This window comes from Protopterus annectens, chromosome 4.part0 (genome assembly GCF_019279795.1).
Source record: "Protopterus annectens isolate FY-2018-M chromosome 4.part0, PAN1.0, whole genome shotgun sequence".
Classification (NCBI taxonomy): Eukaryota; Metazoa; Chordata; order Ceratodontiformes; family Protopteridae; genus Protopterus; species Protopterus annectens.
The window spans coordinates 260,859,508-260,879,063 of NC_056733.1; the positions used below are offsets into that span (position 1 = coordinate 260,859,508).

Here is a 19,556-nt window from a genome sequence, read left to right on the forward strand (position 1 = left end):
TATATACACACACACTATTCATATTTACAGATGTGTGTGTATGTATATACACAACAGAAGAGTACAGTTCAAATTGAAAAGAAATGATATTAAAACGGGGGGGCAGAAAATAAGGCGAGAATAGGATTTTGGATGTAGGCACTTAAGGATAACAGTAATGATGGTACAAGAATATACACAGAGTAGAAGAAAATGTTTTGAGAACTAAGCCGATACAGGGATGAAGAAAAGAGATTTTACCAATAAGGATGACTGTTAGTAGGGGCATAGAAAATGGGGAAGAAGGAGATAGATTTTATTGGAGAAATTTGGCAAAGGCACTAAGGTATTGGGAGCAAATAACTAGGGATGAAGCCAAGCAGACGTTTGGGCTGTGGGTTGAAGACTGCCTTCCCTACCAGGTATTGATAGCAGAGTATAAGCACATCATCTTTTGGTTGTTCCAGCGGATCATCTGTTTCCATTTCTTCCTGTCCTCTGCATCTTGCTCAGTCACACCAACCACCTGCATGTCCTCTCTCACCACATCCATAAACCTTATCTTGGGCCTTCCTCTTTTCCTGTTAGCTGGTAGCTTCATCATTAGCATCTTTTTCCCAATATGCTCAGCATCCCTCCTCAGCACATGTCCAAACCAAACTAATCTTGCCTCTCTGGCTTTGTCTCCAAACCTTCCAACCTGGGCTGACCCACTAATATACTTATTTCTAATCCTGGCCATATCCAGCTCTAACTCCTGCCTTTTTGTCAATGCCACTGTCTCCAACCCATATAACATAGCTGGTCTCACTACCCTCTTGTAGGCCTTTTCCCTTTCACTCTTACTGGTACTTGTCTGTCACAAATCACTCCTGACACTCTTTTCCACCCACTCCATCCTGCCTGTACTCTCATCTTCACCTCTCTTCCACACTCACCATTACTCTGAACTATTGATCCCAAGTTTTTAAACTCATCCACATTCGCCACCTCTACTCCTTGCATCCTCACCATTCCTCTATCGTCCCCTCTCATTCACACACATATATTCTGTCTTAGTCCTGCTGACCTTCATTCCTCTTCTCTCTAGAGCATATCTCCATCTCTCCAGGGTCTCCTCCACCTGTTCCCTACTCTCACTACAGATCATGATGTCCTCTGCAAACATCATAGTCCATGGGGACTTCTGTCTGATCTCGTCTGTCAACCTGTCCATCACCATTGCAAATAAGAAAGAAAGGACTCAGAGCTGATCCTTGATGTAATCCCACCTCCACCTTAAACGCATCCGTCACTCCCACCCCGACCTCACCGGTGTCACACTACCCTCGTACATATCCTGTACCACTCTTACATACTTCTCTGACACTCCCGACTTCCTCATACAGTACTACAACTCCTCTCTAGGCACCCTGTCATATGCTTTCTCTATGTCTACAAAAACACAATGCAGCTCCTTCTGACCTTCTCTGTACTTCTCCATCAACACTCTCGGAGCAAACCGCATCTGTACTACCCTTTCCCGGCATGAAACCATACTGCTGATCACTAATCATCACGTCTCTTCTTAACCTAGCTTCCACTACTCTTTCCCATAACTTCATGCTGTGACTGATCAATTTAATCCCTCTGTAGTTTCTACAGCTCTGCACATCACCCTTAGCAGAGTATAAGCACAGAGGAAGGGATAAGGGAATGTTAAATGAAAAAAACAACTTTGGTTGAGTTTGAAATTGAATGTAGATTGTACCTGCATGGTGAGAGCTTATGCTACCTCTTCATATGTTAGATGAATCACTAATGGAGTCCCCTTTGTTTTGCCCCTTTCTCTCTGGTATCTGCTACTTTGATATTAAAACAGATGTCCAAGATTTGTGGTTTGCCAAGTTTGCGGATGACTTCAAATTGTGTTCCATTATTCCTTCCCCACAGACTCTTACATCTACTATGAAGTAGCCCAAAAGATAAATAGAAGAACAATGCAAATAAACGAATGATATTTCTTAAGCCTTTTCCCAAGTCAGTAGTTTTCTGCAGCTCTGCTTATAATGAAAAGCAGCAAGTCTATAGGACTTGACATCCTTTTGCAATTATATATATATATATATACACACACACACACACACACACACACACACACATTGTGCGCATACATACACACACAACACAGGTCAATATTAGATGATCAACGGACCAAAATCTCGAACCACATTAGTTTGAAAGTAAAGATTGAAACAGCTTGTTCCCTGAATGCCGGTATTTCTTGTGATCAGGAGTTTGCCCTTTTCCCCAATGTGAATTCACAGAGCTGGTGTGTATAATATTTTTGTTTTACCAGCTTTCGGGAAAAATATTTTGATCTTTTCACTTTCAAATTTGTGTGTGTGTGTGTGTGTGTGTGTGTGTGTGTGTGTGTGTGTGTGTGTATATTGTAATATAGCATGTTTGGTGCCACTTGTGAGAGTTCTGATGAGTGTAGTCAGGTCCACTAGGCACACGCATACCAGGCAATATTTTTGGAATTAGACAAGGAAATGCTGAGTGTTATGATATAGTGAGTTAGCTGTTCCTTTAAGCAGTACAAGGAAAAGCATCTGTTTATTTAAGCTAAGGCCACCAGCAAAATGTCAGAAGTTGTAGTCAGAGTACTTGTGCATTAATCATTAGGCATTGGTAGCCAGAGTGGTTTTGAGTTGAAAAGCCATGTGTCCTCTTGGAGTGGTAAATCAAAGAGTAGCATTCAGCTTTTGTGGCGAGGTGAGAGTTGATTTTACCTGAAGTTTTCGTTTGCTCTAGTCCTTCATTTCCAGAAATGCCAGCTATTTTGCACAAGCTAGCAGTAAAAGACTTTGTGCTTGTTCTCCAAAAGTGTTGTGCATTTGAGACTGTTCTCTTAAGTTTGTTCCTGTGTCACAAGTCTACTGGCTAATTTCATTTAAGTTCTGTAGCACATACAAGTCATTCTTTGCATGCTGGAGGTCTGGTGAGGCTATTCTGAGTTTTCATCTGTCCTGAATATAACTGTACACCTGTATGTTTATGGGAGACTGGGTGAAATAGACTTTTTTAGTTGGTTTCTGTTGATTTTTGGAAATTTCCATCTCCTGCAAGCATAAAAAACATTGAAAAGAAATAGAACTGTTTATCTGATTTACTTTGTTGCAGTTACTCTCTAGCGTAAAAAAAAATATATATATACCAATTGTCAATAGAGAACTTTTGTTCTATTTTTGCAATTGATCAATGAAAAAAAATAGCAAAAATTCAGACATAATATGTCTGAATAGTGGTACTGTTGGAGAGTTTTTTTAGAAACATAGAGTAAACTCTTCGTTAACCGGAACTCAAGCAACCAGCAAAAAATATTGAAGAAATACAGTACAGTTTTCATGTGTTTATTTCCCCACCACAGAAACATACCTTACATTTTTAGAGTTTGAGTTTTAAAAAGGAAGATGGTAATAAATTCCCTGTCTCCCCAACCTGATAAGTCAAACCAAACTTAGTATAGGGTACAGTATTAGGCCTATTTTTAATAGTAGCTCTCAAGCAACCAGAAACTACAGTTGTCCGGCATATATCAATCCCCATGAGTGCTGGTTAACTGAGAGTTTACTGTAATGTGTGAGTTTGGGGTTAAAGATCCAGTCTAAAGAATTTACAGTAGGTAAAAAAATAAACTTACCTTAAAGAAAAATGTGTCTTGTACTTCTGATCACCATCTCATAACAAAAGTAAGTTTTACACTGTTTTTCATTAGACAGTAGCTATTTGAAACTCCCACAGCACACACAAGTACAAGCACAAATGCCTGCACTTGCATTTGCTCTTGGCAAGACATTCACCACATGCTAATGTTGATGTTTTGTAAACTTGTGGAACACCGGTTATTATATATACATATATATATATATATATATATATATATATATATATATATATATATATATATATATATATATGTGTGTGTGTGTATATATATATATATATATATATATATATATATATATATATATATATATATATATATATATATATATATATATATATATATAAAGCCCTGTATTATTTTTTTGGTCGTTTTGTTACAGGTATGTAGATTGGTTGTGTGTGGGGTGGTAGACAGTGTTAATTGGTTAAATAACTGTAAAGTAGTTTTTCTCCAAGCTAATTGCTTACAGTTGTTTACTTCGTACTTCTCAAGTGTATCTCGTTATGAGGACTGTGTCTCATTGGGGGCATAAATTCATATTCCTCAAAGTTCCACATTGAAAGGGTCTGCCACTCATTCAGTGTTGAGAATTTTTAACCAATATCCATAGTAAAAAGTAATGAATCATAAATTCATTAAAAGATCTAATAAAGCCAGCATATTTTAACCATCCTTTTTCCTTCCTAATTGAAGTTGTGAGTAAGCTGTTATCCACATTTTGTCCATTTGTTTGACATTTGTTCGACACTGAGGGCTAGTGCTCCTCATTTTGGAGATGGAAGTTGAGCTATGGTTTACCTAACAATTAATTAATTTGTGAGTCTTACCCTGAGTGTGACCAGCACATCCTAGCGGTCTGTGCATACTGTTTAAAGCTACTTCCTTTTCCCTTCAGTGTGCTGTGATAATTTTAAAAGTTATTTTTAGGTGAAAATTGAAAGAACATTTCTTTTTATTAAGAACAATTGACTGCAGCACACAGACGTGCTGCACTTTAATATTTTTAGCCAGTAATAACTTTACTCATGTTGGCTAACCCTAACCCTGCCATACACATTACCTTAGCATGTATGTGTGTGTAAGTATACACACACACACACACACACACACACACACACACACACACACACACACACACAAAACATGAAAGCTGGCACCCAACCTTGCTCTTATTTTACTCCCTCCTGTGCTTCTCTCCTGCTGCGTTAATCCATATTACCCTTACCTTCCATTCCTCAAAAATATTTTTCACATCACACTGCCGTACCTGTTACTTTCCTGTCTTTTTCATTTATTTTTAGCCTAATGCAGTGTGACTTTTTATTTTGTGTAGCGTATATAGTTTTACTGCAAAATGTTATCACAACTTTGACTTGTTAGCTATATTAGCATATTCTTGTACTCCAGTACTGTCACTGTGGTCCCAATTCATGGCTTAAAGGGATTTCAGAACCATCCCATTTACCCAGTTAATAAATGTTGAGAAAAATAAGTGAGGGGCTAAGTTATGTTTTATGTATTACAGAGTAACTGTTTGTTTGTAAGTCGCTTGCAGACTGAGTAGTTTTCTTGGTGTGTGTTTTCCAGTGTGGTGTGCAGGGCGTTCATTACATTTTTTAATGACCGATCATACAGTTCAAAATACAGTGGTGCTTTTTATCTGTGACCAGTGGAGTTGACATTCCAATGCATTGTAAAAGCCTAATGACAGCGAGAATTTAGCAGCTTTTGCTGTAGAAATGAGCACCGTCTTATTCTTACTTTGTATTTTGTAACCAGCCAGAGTGTATACTGTTTATAAGACAGGCTGTACTGTATACTGTTTATAAGACAGGCTGTCCTGAGAGTCTTATGAGCAAAATATGGGCATTGTATTGCTGAATGCTAAACTAAGCATGAATTACCAGAGTAAAAACAAAAAAAATTATTTTATTTTACAGAGTAAAATATATATTTGAAGCTCTCCAGATTTTTTAATCTAACATACCATCCACTAGTATATGTATAATTATTTGCTCGCTTGTTAATTTAACGCCTTTCTAATGCCTCATCTATTTAGAGAGTGCTGCACATGGTAAAATGAACCTTTTTTGCAAATCTCTGTATATGACTACATGTGCTGATTGAGTGACATGATGCACTTTGTTTAGAAAGTATATATTTTTCATTTGCTGGGGAGTGTTATTTTCTTAACTAGTTTTCCATTAGTAGCTTCTTTTATGTGTTAACATTGTTACAGTGCATTATAAAAGACATTGACTTTTGTTTATCATTTTATTGTAGGAAGAAACAACGGTAAGAGACAGGTCTTTGCTTCAGGCACGAGATTCTGGTCATCCAATACATTGGAAGGTGAGATTTAACCTTGGAAATAGCAGTCGAACAAGCAGTCAGTGCCGGAACTCCATTCAGGGAAAACTCCTTATAACAGATGAAATGGGTAAGAAAGATGGTGGCAGTGTGAAAGTTCCTGCATGAAAATTAGTAAATGAAGCCAATGAGATAAATGTAAAGGACCCCTTAAGTACATAAGTGTTTCAGCTCCCTGACTTCTGAATGCCATTGACTTCTTACTTTTACTTAGTCTTTACTGGTAGATTTAGGCAAATTAATGCACTGGCTGCACTGTTTACAGCTAGTGGTTTGGCATTGTCCTGAATGCAACCAGTAAAGACTTAAAATGTGGGGATTCAGAAGCCTTAAGGAGTAAGTTGCATGTATAACACAGGCCTCCACTACAGGAAGTTTAAGGTGTCACACAGTGAAGACCCTAGCTTTGCTAGATCTTTCTTTTGTAGTTTTTACTAAATGGATTGTCTGTGTGACCTTTTTACTATTTGGTTTGAGAACTAGTAACTGCTCACCCTTTGTCACTATACCAACACTCCTGATTTTACTATGCCCCTCCTAAAGTGTGTTTTTTTTTTTTTAATTATTATTTTAAGAGTGAGTATAGAGAACTGAGATTGGTAAATACTTCCAGACATTGAAGTTTTACTACTTTCTTTATAACAAAATGATGTCAATCCAAATAGGATTATTCTTTCAGGTTTTTGAGGGCTTAATATTACTGTTTAAAATGTATTTGTGTTTGTAGGCTTCACTCCCAATTCTGCAATTACAAAGGCAGGAGCTGTGGTGTTCACTGGTTATTAACTTGCTTGGATAATAGACATAGGCTAGTCAAAATCAATAGTTTACAGAATGAATTCATGTGACTTCAGGTCATAGCCAGCTTTAGGCATAGGCCAACTAGGTGGCTGCCTAAAGTGCCGCTCTAGCAGAGGTGCGCTTTTCCAGTATTTATTTGGTGTAGGAAGACCAAGATGGGGGCACCATGGAGCTCTTTTGTCTAGGGAACTAGCTGACCTAAGGCCGCTCCTGCTTCAGGTTCTGAATTTAATAAAATGCCTGATTTTGGTGACATTACAGTCATACATTAGAGATTCCTGAAATCACTTGATGTTTAACTTGATCTGACTCTACATGTAAAATCATGCTGATGTACAATTAAGTAAATGGAGTTAGAGTTGTGGGTTACAGAGAAGAATATATTTATCATTTTAAATCTGCAGTTCTTAATACATTTGTAATGCTGGTTCATAGATGGGTACTAGGCTGTTGGCTCTAGGGCCTATATAATCCTAGCCAAAAAGGTACCCTGGCTTTCGCCACCCAAGAAAATTACTTTCCACATTTCTGTACTGAGGAGGAAGTGGATGTTTTTGAACAGCTGTTGCTCTCTCTCTTTATTCTTGGCAAGGGTATGTTTGTGAAGTATTGTTGTAAATAAAGCATCTTGGAATCCTGTCCATTTTTTTTTTTAATTTCTCCAATTCTTTTGGGTTTCTAATACAAAATGGACCCCATTCCTAAGTCAAAGTATGATAAAGTTCATGAAATTAGTATCGTTTCACTCTTTGGTGTCAGCCAGCAGTGCTCTGCGCAGCACCCACAATGTGCCCAGTAATGATTCCTCCTGCAATTTGTATGGAGTTACATGGATTGGTAGCATATCTTAATAAGATTGTAGATTCTTTTTTTGTAAGACATGCTGCTCCTACTACTGTTGGAACTGTCTGGGTATCTTTTTTTCACGTTGCTGTCTGTTCTGCCTGCAAATCCTGACATTTTATGACTTTGTGTCTCTCTCTGTACACAAGACACTGTAGTCACTGGGTGTGAAAATTTCAATGAGCAGTGCTACTTTTGTCTTCTCTTCTTGGACTACTATATCCAGTTTTCTAGCATCTGTCTTTTGAACTGTTGGTAATGGGTGATCCCATGTGATATAGACTTCTTCATTTTCTATGATGCTTTGTAGCTCATGTTTCCAGTGTTTTTTCAGCCACTTTGATACCATAATGTTTGCACAATCCCCATTGCAACAGTCTTGCCATATTATTATGCTTTTCAGTATGCAGTCCTTCTGCCATTAGTTTGTCGCAAAGAGGTGTGCGACTGTTTCCATTTTGGTTTTACAAAACCTACATTTTTCTGTTTCTCCCACATGTTCATTGGACTTTGTAAACCAACGTGTATGCAGCCTACTGTCTTGGGCTACCAATATTAACCTTTCATCTCTTGGTTTGAATTTGCCTCTCCTCAACCATTCATGCATTCATTCCTGATCAACACGAGGGTCTTCCAGAAGTTTTCTATACTTGCAACTATATTTATGATTTTTCCACATTTTTTTTGCCTTCTCATCTGGTCCTTCACCTTATATTCTTTCTTTTGTTTTTTTTTTTTGGCACATTCAGTTGCTGCCTGACTTTTATCTACTTCTGTTTTGATTTCCATTCCTGCTTGATGCCGATATGCTTTTGCTAGAGTAAGCAAATAAGTCATCTTAGATTTATTCTCCGCAGGTTTCAAAACTTTCACTACATTTTGGTCTTGAGGTCAGTAGATATGTGTGAAGTCCCACAATTGCAGATCTATACATATAATCAATTTCAAGTAGGCCCATCCCTCCATCGGAACGGGGAATATATAATCTTGGTATGCACTGATTTTTATAAATCATTTGGTGAGCATGAAGCATCCTTCTTGTTTTCCTATCGACTCTAGCCAGCACGTTTTTGGGGTCAGTCAGTCACTCCAAACTGTAAGTTAGAACAGGAAGAGCAAATTGGTTTATAGCCTGGATTTTGTTCCTACATGTCGGTGCTGTTTTCACGATTAATTTAAGTCCTCTGAAGTATTCCTTACTAAGTTTTATTCACATTTGTTCGTGTTTTATTGTTGATCCTTCAACTCCCAAATATTTATACACTCCTTTTATGGTGCATTCTTGTCCCAAACTGATGTTTTCCTGGTTTTGCAGTTTTCTTGCTTTAAAGGCTGCTTTTGCACATTTATCAAGACCAAATGACATTCTTATATCATCTGAAAAAGTTTTGACAACTTGCAGTTGTGTTTTCAGTTCCTCATCTGATGAACTATACAGTTTTAAATTATTGACAAACTGAGGATGAGACATTTTTACACTGTTGTTTTCTCGGAGCCAAATTATAGCCATGGCCTAAGCTGTTAAGTAGACAGCTTAATGGGTTAAGGGCAAGGCAGAATAGCAGCAGTGACAGAGTCACCCTCGAATATCCTCTTTGAATTTTTAGCTCTGGGATAATAATATGTCCTTTATCATGGCTTAATTGCAATGCGGTTTACCACTGTTTCATAGTCACTGTAATGTGGTTGATCAGTGTAGGATGCATCTTATGCATTTTTAAAGCACTCCTTTTATCCTTTAATGTGGGATACTATCGAATGCTTTTTTGTAGTCAGTCAATGCCATGCTTAGATTCTTCCCCTTTTTTGTACAGTTCTCCACTATGATTTTATTTGACAACAAATGAGCCTTTATTCCATATGACTTTCTTTTATTGGCCTTTTGTTCTACTGTTATAATTGAGCTTTCTTCTAAAAGGCTATCAATTCTGTCGGCATCAATTCCCTTGTATAGTTTATACGTTTTGGAAGGTAAATTATTGGCCTTTAAGTTTTAGGGCAGCTTGCAGGTTCACTCTTAAGTATGAGCATTGTTTTTTCCTGTTAAATAGGTTGGTGTCTGTTTGGGGTGAGCATAGAAATAGTTCTTACTTGTGGCTAAACCTTCGTGCAAAAATGTTAATATTTTTAGCCAAAAGTTAGGTTCTGCATCTGGGCCTGGGGTTTTCCAATTGGAGGCTTTTCTTAACTTTGTTTCAATCTCTGACTGTTACTTCATCCCATTTCATATCCTGTACCTTTAAACTTTTTATTCTTTTGTCAACAACTTCTATCCATTTAGCATCTTTATGTTCCACATGCTCTTCATAGATACTTCTCCAAAATGTATTTTTCTTCTTTTTTTTGGCGGTCTTTCAATTCCTTTTACCTTATTTCCCATTTGTCTATAAAATCTTTTTGGGTCCTCAATAAATCTCTTATTTTGTACTTTCTTTGTATTTATCTTCGCATCTTCTAAGTTTTTCCGCCTGTGCTGAAACTTTTAGTTTATTTGTGATAGTGCATGATAGAACGTGGTCTGTTCTAGTACTGCGCATTGCTTTTATCACATCTGTCTTTCTTAGTATTTTTGTTTATCTGTTCCCTTTTCTGTAGTCTTCTAACAGTGACACTTCTTGTCTTAACTGCATTAAAGTTTTTTTCTGTTCGATATTTCCATGATGGTATTCGATTTCTCCCTCACTACCCTGTGTTTTTGTGGTCTAACTTTATCAGTTATTAATTTAGCTGCACAGTAATATATCCTGTTTACTTTTGTTATATCATATGAATCTCTATGAACATTCCTAATTACTGTGTTCATTTGTTTTATCAGGCTTCTGACTTTTTGGGTGTTATTAACCTTCTGCAGTCTATTTCCTTCATTGATCTTGATATATCTATCCTATGTCTATTAAATCAAGCAACTATTCTCGTAGCTCATTTTCTTTCAAACTGAGGGGCACATCCCTTGTTTTATACTTCCTGCGGGGCATTCTGTAGAAGGTTCTATATCATCTTCCTGTGACGCATTTTCTTCAGTTTCATCCTGTGCCATCCGTCACTCTGTCATATAAGAACTCACTGGTCTGTCACTCCTCAACATTGACTGCATCAGAGCTTCCACAGTTTCCTGTTACTTCCCTTGCTGTCTAGCTTCAAGTGAACATTTATACTGGTTTCCTGGGGAGGGCTGCAGATTATCTTCATATGGCCCCTGACCAATTGCTTCCTGTCCACTGGTTTCCCCTTAATTTGGATATCAATTACTCTATCCTGTTGTGATGCTTTCTGAATTAGATTTCCTACACTGAATCCTTCACTCTGCAGGTAATCCATAACCTCAGTTTCAGTTTCTTTAATTTCTCCATTACTAATCTCCTTTTCTACTTTTCCTCCGTCTTTTTATTTTTTGTATTGTAAAGTTTTCCATGTCTGGATTCCTTTGCCTCTATTTCTCTTCAAATATCATTGGTGCTGCGCTTTTTGTATTGGTTAGTTTTGCTTTCTCCTTTGCATAAATATTACACCATATTGAATCTTTTACTTTCCCATGTCCATATTCCTTCTTCAGGTGTTTTCTGGTTTTCCTGTTTCTCCCTACTTTGGGGACTCGCTCCATCCTGCTGTGATGCAACTTATGTTAGACCTTCTGCATCAAATCTTTAACTTCACAGGCACATAACTTCAACTTCTATTTTTTTTAAATTCTGCTTTTACTAATCTTCTTTTCTACTTCCATCTTTGTGATATTTTTTTTACTGCAAAATTTTCCATATCCGGATGCATTTGCCTGTATTTCTCTCAGAATATCTTTGGGGCTGCCTTCTTTACATTGATTAATTTGGCTTTCTCCATTGCATAAATATTGCACCATATCAAATCTTTCTTTCCCATGTCCATATTTCTTTTTTTATACTTTTCAATTATTTCTTGGTTTTGTTGTTTATATTTTCGCACTTCCTCAGATGATTCTTTTTCCAAGCAGATCAAGGTTTCTTGATCAAAGTACCGTTTTTCACAAATCTGTCCTATTAATGAACACATTTTCATTTGAAACTTCTGACAGTTTTTCTTGCAGAAGTATTTTTCTTTCCTCTAATTTCTCTCTCAATTACTTTGTATATCTTGTGTCTGGCAATTCTAGGCTTTTTGCATAATAGCAACAATACATCATTTCTTTCTCATCCTCAACTCAGTAGTCCACCTTATCACCTTTATGGCTCTTTGGCCTCTCAGTGATTTTTGTGGACTGCTACTTCCTTCTACAATGGGGGGGGGGGGCATCCTCCCCCTGGGCCTGGCCTGGCCCATTGTAGTATTGTTTCTGTATTTTGAGAATTCTACACTGTCCTCTTTTCCAGTCCAGACACCAGTGCGCCTACCAGGATTGAGCACTTTTTTTATCGTGGGTCTTGTGCACCCAGCTGTCTTTTTTTTTTTGTTTTAAACCTATTTCTATCCATGATATATACTGTATATATACAGTCTGTATATCAGTGTCACCTTGGTGGGATTTTGTGAAAAGGGGGTCCAAGACTTGAGGATGAATTAAATTTCAGTACTACTACTCTCCTTTGCTTGTTGACTTTTTTCATCTCTCCATTCAGATCTTGTCCCCTATGAAGGAGTACCTGTACAGTGGGAGGAGAAGTAAGGTGGATAGATGCTGGTAACATTGTCATTCACAGAGCTGTTAGTGAGGAAGATCCGGGGAAAAAGTCTTCTGAAACCAAAGGGAGGCTTTAGTGTACATGCTGTTGCCTTTGTTGTTTTTTTCTGTGGAGACTGCCTTGTGCAGAAGTAGTGAGGAAGACCAGACAAGTTTTTTGCCGTTTGCAGAGATAAGGCTGCAGTCTTGACATGCCTCTCAACTGTACAGATTTTTGCAGAATATCCCGATTTTTGCCTCAAATATTTGGTCTGTTCCTCAAAATCTGTGCTTTTCTGACAAATTATGGAGGATTGAAGTCACTAAATAGTGACATGTTTGAGTTTCAGACTTCATATCCTTCGGACAATGCATGCTAACACAAATCATTTTGTTCTAGCTGCTTTCTAAGTTTATAAGAGCAATATTTAAATATATCCCTATTTTTAGTCCTTTGTCCACATTTCTTGCATTAATTTTGAGAGGTTTGTTTGTTTGTGTCTTTTGGCTTTTCCCGGTTAGGGGTCGCCACAGCGGAACTCCGGTCCGCTAATGATTGGCAGTAGATTTTTACGTGCTGGCTTGCCGAGCCTAACGCACAACCTTCAATGAAGGAACGCCCATTCACGCATGTCGCCACACAGAAGACGCTCTAACTGAGAATTGAACGGGCAACAGCTAAGTGTAAGGTGACAACGCTACCGCAGCACCACCACCGCAGTATGCCCTTGATAAAGTTGCATGACTCCAGCTTAGATAGTTTCCATGCTGTCAGAGAACATGAAAGGACAATCTATGCATATGAGATACAAAGGTTCCTTAAATGGAATTGGGTTTGTACTTGCTCATCTCAGTAAAAGTTTCACTGATGCTGCTTTTAATGTAGGAACCCTTTAATTGTAATTTCAGTGATGTTTGGTGAGGTAGAAATAGGTAATGATGCAAAAGTGTTATACAAGGAGGTGTAAGGAGAGTGAGGATGGAGTCGATAGAAAATGTTGTAGGGCAGTTAACATAGCAGGGTGTCAGTGATGTTAATGTAAATGCAAATGTTTGTGCCTAAACTGTTCATTTGTCTGGGCTTTGACCAACTTTTGTGGTCTGTCTTCCATTTGAGTTCATTTGAAGACAGATGCTTTGCTGTAGTTTAGTTTACTGTTACTGGTATTGACAAAGAGGTTTTGATTTCATGTTTTTATTTGCTTGGCTCAGTTTATCTTGGTAAGCGACAGAAAAGCAAGCCCTATTTTCTTGTAGCATATCTTATGTTGAGTATAAAGTTCTCTATTGTTAAATTGCCTGTGAGTGAATTGAGGTAGTAATTAGGTAATGTGGCTTATCATTAAATTTAAGGACGCTAGAAACCCTGCAACTTGGAGTTAATTTTTTTACTGTAAAAAGACTGTTGCTGCTATTCCAATAGTTTTTCAACTGTTTAACAGTTGTTAGCTCTTGATTTATCCTCTTGGACTAGTTACACTTTTTAAGATTTATTTCCTGTGTTGTTCGCAGCTGTTGGTTGCATAGCAAGCCCCACATTATTGATCTTACTTAGGTAATCCATTGGTTATTATTTTGAGAGCGAGTTTAGTATTAACAAAGCATTGTGTATTTCTAGAACGTTGAGCTTATTTCCTAAGAAACATCACATCCCAAGGGTGTCTTAGTTTGCAAGGAAATCATCTACCATTATTCCACTATTGGAGAAGCTGGCTGAGAGTGTAATAGGTTGCAATAAGCCATATTGCAACTGTGCTATGCATATGATCAGAATATTGAACTGGGGTGCATGAGTAACAGGTTGAAGACGAAGGTTAGGTGATATTTTGAGGTAGATGTGTGCTGCCAGTGGAGTTGAGGGAGACTTAGATGTTGGGTGCTCATGCCAATCATTCATCTTAACTTTTAGTAAATATTTGAGTGGGAAGTGAGAGCTCTGGAAGATGATATGAAATTGGGGTACAGGTGTATGCAGAAATGATAGAGGGCAGGAAAGTAGAATGAGAACTTTGGTGGAGGCAGAGGAATGTGGCATTAGGGGAGAGGATCAGAGTGGCCAGGGAAAGACAGAGAGGGAAACTATCAAGAAGAGCAGGCAGGAACCAGAGCTGGGGAAGACCGATATGTATTGTAGAGAAGAATGACTGAAGGCAGTGGATAAAATGAGTAAACAATACACATCATGGCTGTGCTTCTATCCTCCATGAGGTCCTTTGACCCTTTCTAGAAAGGAATGTAGCCCTTGCCTTGCTACAGGAAGTTGCACTTCATTAGTAAAATTTAAAGGTGCATACTCCAGTATGCCATATCCTCCATTTTTTCCCCTAGTTTACAAAATAGACAAAAGTGGCAGTGAAAATGGCAAGCATTACATCGTGTAGATCATTTCAGTTAACTTTACATAAACATAACACGGGCTTTTTTACATCAGAATCAGATATTTTTCTTTAATTTGCTATACCTTTTAATAATTGCAAGGTTTTATTATCATGACTAGCTCTGTATACCTGGCTTGTTTCTTCAGTGTTCTTCCAAATCTGGAATTTTTGACAGGGCTGTTTTACTTGCACATCTGATTTTCTTTTTGATAGTTTATGTTGTGCTACAAGTTTTCTGGAGACAGACATTTGAGTTCTGTTTCAGCAACTGTTGACTGTCACAGCTCCCACAGTCTCTAGCCTTTTTTCTTCAGTTTTTACATGTTTTGTCTTGCACAGATGGCTTTCAGTCTTCTTACACAGATTTCCAACTATCCCACAAATATCAGATCTTGGTTCATTTTCTGGCTGCAAACTTTTTCTCAGTGGTTTTGTAATTCAGTATTTCCTTTTGGACTTCAAGATGGTAGTCATGAGATTTTTGTTTGAGCAGATCTTTGATTTACTAATGCCTGAAAAACAGTAATACAGATACAGTGTGCCTTTCAGCCATTAACAATTGAGCCAATAAGAGATGATCTCTACCAAAGAGTATTCGTGTATTCCAAACTTTTGAAGTATGCTGTCATTAGTGGCTATTGAATTAAATCTTTCTTGTAAGATTCTTCACAGTTTGAGTATTTTCTCCCACTTGGCCATTAGACTTGGGTTAGTGTGTACTGGATGCTGTGTTTTAATTCACACTCCAGCCTTTTGGATTTCTGATATCTGTGTTGTAAACATTTGTTTGATATGACCGCATCAGTTATTGCTTTATGCAAGATTTTTTTTTTCAAATTTAAATTGCTGAAAATTTAATTCAAAGATGCATTAACAATGTTCTAGTTTATATCAATAGGTTTGACAACATTTCACAATAATTTTGCTGTCGGGTTATTTTTTCAGTGTTGCATTCTGTTTATTACCAGTCTAAAGAAAAAGAATAAATGTGTACACTGTATGCATTGTGTAACTGTGCCATTTGACTGGTTAATATGTATTGAGTTCAAGTCTAAGTCTTAGGTTTTTAATTAAACATTATGTATAAAAGTAAAAATATAATTTGTACAAAACTGTTTTTATGTTTTCTAGTAACTCTAGCATTTTAGGCAATTGTTTCAGATTAAACCAAAGGTTGTGGTACAGCACTTTTTATTTTTAGTATTTGAGCTTAACAGGTTCAGAGTTCATCTTTATTTCTCTGTCATGAATACAGCTCAAGATGAGTAAAAAAAATCTGCAAAAGGAGATGATGGTCTTTGTAATCAATTTTTTGTGATTGCTTTCCGTGCAGCAACTTGTATAGTTCAAAGTAAGGCATATGGATATTTATTAATGCAGAAAGGCATTAAAGAGTTACATAACCCTATATTCCTAGTATAAAGTTATTGAATTTTTATGTTTAACCAAAATTGTTCAACTTTTCACAGTTAAATACGTTTCCATTCAGTTTTTATGTTATGATTTCATCTTCAGTGTAAATTAAGATCTTATTTATTCTGTTTAATCTACATGGTGTAATTGACATTCTACACAAAGTACATGTATAGGTTCATAGATCAAATTGTTAAAGATCTTATTCTGTTTAATCTACATGGCGTAATTGATGTTCTACACAAGATACATATGTAGGTTTATATATCAAGAACAGGCTGTTGATCAAGTGTACCATTACTTGCCTAGCCACCCATTTACATGACTAATTTATACCTAGTTTTGACCCCTTTCAATGAAGGTTTGAGGGACCAGACTTTGGGTGTATTTATGATAGCCCATCAATTCATCCCGGTTACACTTAAGAGGGTCAGGGAGCCACTTTGCTTTTCATTTAAAGGAAGCCTATTCCGTAAAAGAGGGATTCTCTGGAATATGTATCAACCTAGGCAGCAGAACATATTTATGTTTTGGTGGAAGATAAGATCCCTTGAGAGGATGTTAAGGGTATTACTATTTTTTTTTTCAGATATGTAGGAGGTCTCTAGGACTGGATCCTTCAAGGCTTTGTAAGCTAGAAAGATCACCTCCCAGAGTCTGCAGGAAACAGAAAAAAATGTCGTAAGATGATCTGTGTATCTCGAGAGTCATGAACTGGGTTATGTTAGTGAGCCAGTGCTGTAGTCTCTCAAGCTGGGTCACATGCTACTACCAACAGGGCTGTTGTACTCTGTACTATGGGCCTGATAAGTGAATAGTAGAGAGAGAGAGAAGATAACTTTCTTAGATCTGGAAGAAATACCCCTTGTGATTAGTCCTAGCAGTTGATACATGATAGTCAAAGGATTGTTTGTTGCCATCAAAATGGCAAGTCCTTCATGGCTGAGTCAGCTTTGAAAGGAATGTCACTGATGTGGTAGGTGCATGGGTGTCCAGTTTTGCTTAAAGATACAATACTGTGTTTCTTAGATTTTAGTTTTAGGCTGTGGTCCAAACACCACTTAATGGAGCTTGTTTGTCCCTCCTGAAGTATCTGGAAGTTGGATGGAGAGAGTGATTCAAGTAAGCCATCATTGGCAAACTTTATCAACTACAGACCCTTGATGTCCCCCCTCACATCAGAGAAGTAAATACCAAAGAGAAGTGGTCACAGGACTAATCCCTGGGAGACACCAGTGGTAACTGCTCTTTCTGAAGAATCTGTTCCTCCTACACTAATAGATTGGGTTCTGTCTTTTAGCCAGTTTGCTATCCAGCAGGTAACATATGGGTTTACATTTAGTTTGATTAGCTATATGACAGTGCCAAAATATTTCACCTAGTCCAGGTAGGCAGCGTGCACTGGTTTGAGTCTAATGCATCAATGACCTGTTTAAGTAAACCCACCAGGTTCAGGGGGCAGGATCTGCCTTTAACAAACTCAAAGTAGCTTGGGCCCAAGGTTTATAGACTGCTTTTGTCCTTGTTATAATGTTCTATAATGGTGTTTTCCATTGCTATGCAGATAAAGCTGTTGAGGCTTTTAGGTCTGTCATTTCCTGTATTAGTGGTTCCCCCTTTTGGGGTGGAATGACTACCATAGTGTTCTCTTCCTGTATCACAAATCCAGTGAAGAGATTGAGGTTGAATAGGCTAGTAGTGAGTCTGTCAGACAGTATTAGGTGCTGATAAGAAGACAGCCTGGAACATAAGGATCCATGGAACAAATGTTTTTGGTCTTGGAGAGAGCATTCAGGACCTTCTCAATGATAATCAAAGGGGGTGGTGTAAATGTGCTAATAAGTTATGGAAGGTTGGGAAGAGATAGATGAGTGAAGAGTTGAATTTGTCCACTAACATGTTGGCTACATTCGCAGAGTACAAGTAAATTTTACGTATTAGCTCTGATCATTGCTTGGCATTACCTCTAAGGTTTCTGATATAGCTGAAGAAGGCTTTGTGGCTGTCCTTAGCAAATGTAGCAATTGTCAGTTCGTACTTAATTTTGGAGGAATTGATTTTGTTTGAGTTCTTTGTTGATCTTTTTGACTTCATCTCTAGATAATGAGGTATTGTTTGTTTTTGAGCTACAAGTATCTTTCTTGTATTGTATAATTTGATGAGCTACAACTCTTCCTTTTATTGTACATTTTTTGATGCTAGGGATGTTGATCATTCCTACAGCTTCAGTAGCCTGTGGGTTGTATTGCCAAGGATACCAACAATTGGCCGGCTTCCAAAAGCTTTCATTCCCTCCCACACTGTCACTCTGCATATAGGCTGAACCCTTTTTAGAGAGTGCTATATAAACAACCAGAGTGACTAAAATTCTTCAGTACTTTTTTGTCGCCTTTTGCAGATGCAGCTCTGAGGCTTCTCAAGAACAGCAGTCTGACAGAGGCTTCTGTCAAACGGGTATATATTTTTACGTTTCAGGAATATTCTGTATATTTCCACTCATTTTCTGACAAAGTTGCAGAATGCCCCCACCCCAAGTGTTCCAGCACATGTTATAAGCAGCAGTCCTAGAACATGTTCCTGCAGATCAAATAGGAAAGAGGATTTATTCTTTGTAAAGATGCAAAATCCAAGATGTTAACCCTTCAAACAGTGTTGGCTCTGATCTCTGATCAGTGATATTATAACTTTAAACATCAAAGATGCTTGCCATCACACTCTGATACCTTCAAACAGTGTTGGCTCTGATCTCTGATCAGTGATATTATAACTTTAAACATCAAAGATGCTTGCCATCACTCTCTGATACCAAGCAAATTCAAGAGTTTTCTCAGATTTTGTGTGCCTGAGTTACATTATCAATTCACTGCGTTACTCTCTGGTCTGTCCACTGCACCAAGTGTTTACAGAGTGTCTAATCCCAATGGTGGCCACAGCCAAATGCAGAGTATCCACATTTTTACTTATTTAGAAAACTTGCTTTTATTTGTTCAGAGTCTTTTCCCAGTTGTCAGGAGTCCTTAACAAAGATTGCTTTTCTCTTGAACTATCTGAGATTTCAGATAAATCTGCCAAACTACTCCCTTCCTCAGTCACACAGGATTGTGTTTCCAGGTTGCATGATAGACACTGCATTGCAAAAGACTTTTCTTCCTCAACAGAAGGCAGATTTTCATCTGGATATCTTCCTTAACTTGTCTCGCCAGTGTCAAGCAGCTAACGGATAATTTCTCAGGATGCTAAGACTCGTAGCTTCTGTGATTCTTATGATTCCTTTTGCCAGACTACATAAGATAAAGATTCAGTGGTACATCAAAAACATGCGTACCCAGCATTCTTATCCCCTGGAGTTTCAAATTTCAATCTAGGGCTTTATCAGATTAGAACTGCATTGATAAGAGGAATCAGATGACTCTAAATCCATATGTCTCTT

The 19,556-nt window shown here is 37.7% G+C and overlaps 1 protein-coding gene across 2 annotated transcripts in view; it reads left to right on the top strand.

Moving 5' to 3' along the window:
* Positions 1–19,556, top strand: part of SPRING1 (SREBF pathway regulator in golgi 1) — a 228,577-nt gene that overhangs the window by 20,179 nt on the left and 188,842 nt on the right. For both annotated transcript variants that reach the window (XM_044068255.1, XM_044068254.1), the window contains exon 2: positions 5,975–6,131. In XM_044068255.1, coding sequence (XP_043924190.1) covers positions 5,975–6,131 — 157 coding nt within the window. The remainder of the gene's footprint in view (positions 1–5,974; positions 6,132–19,556) is intronic.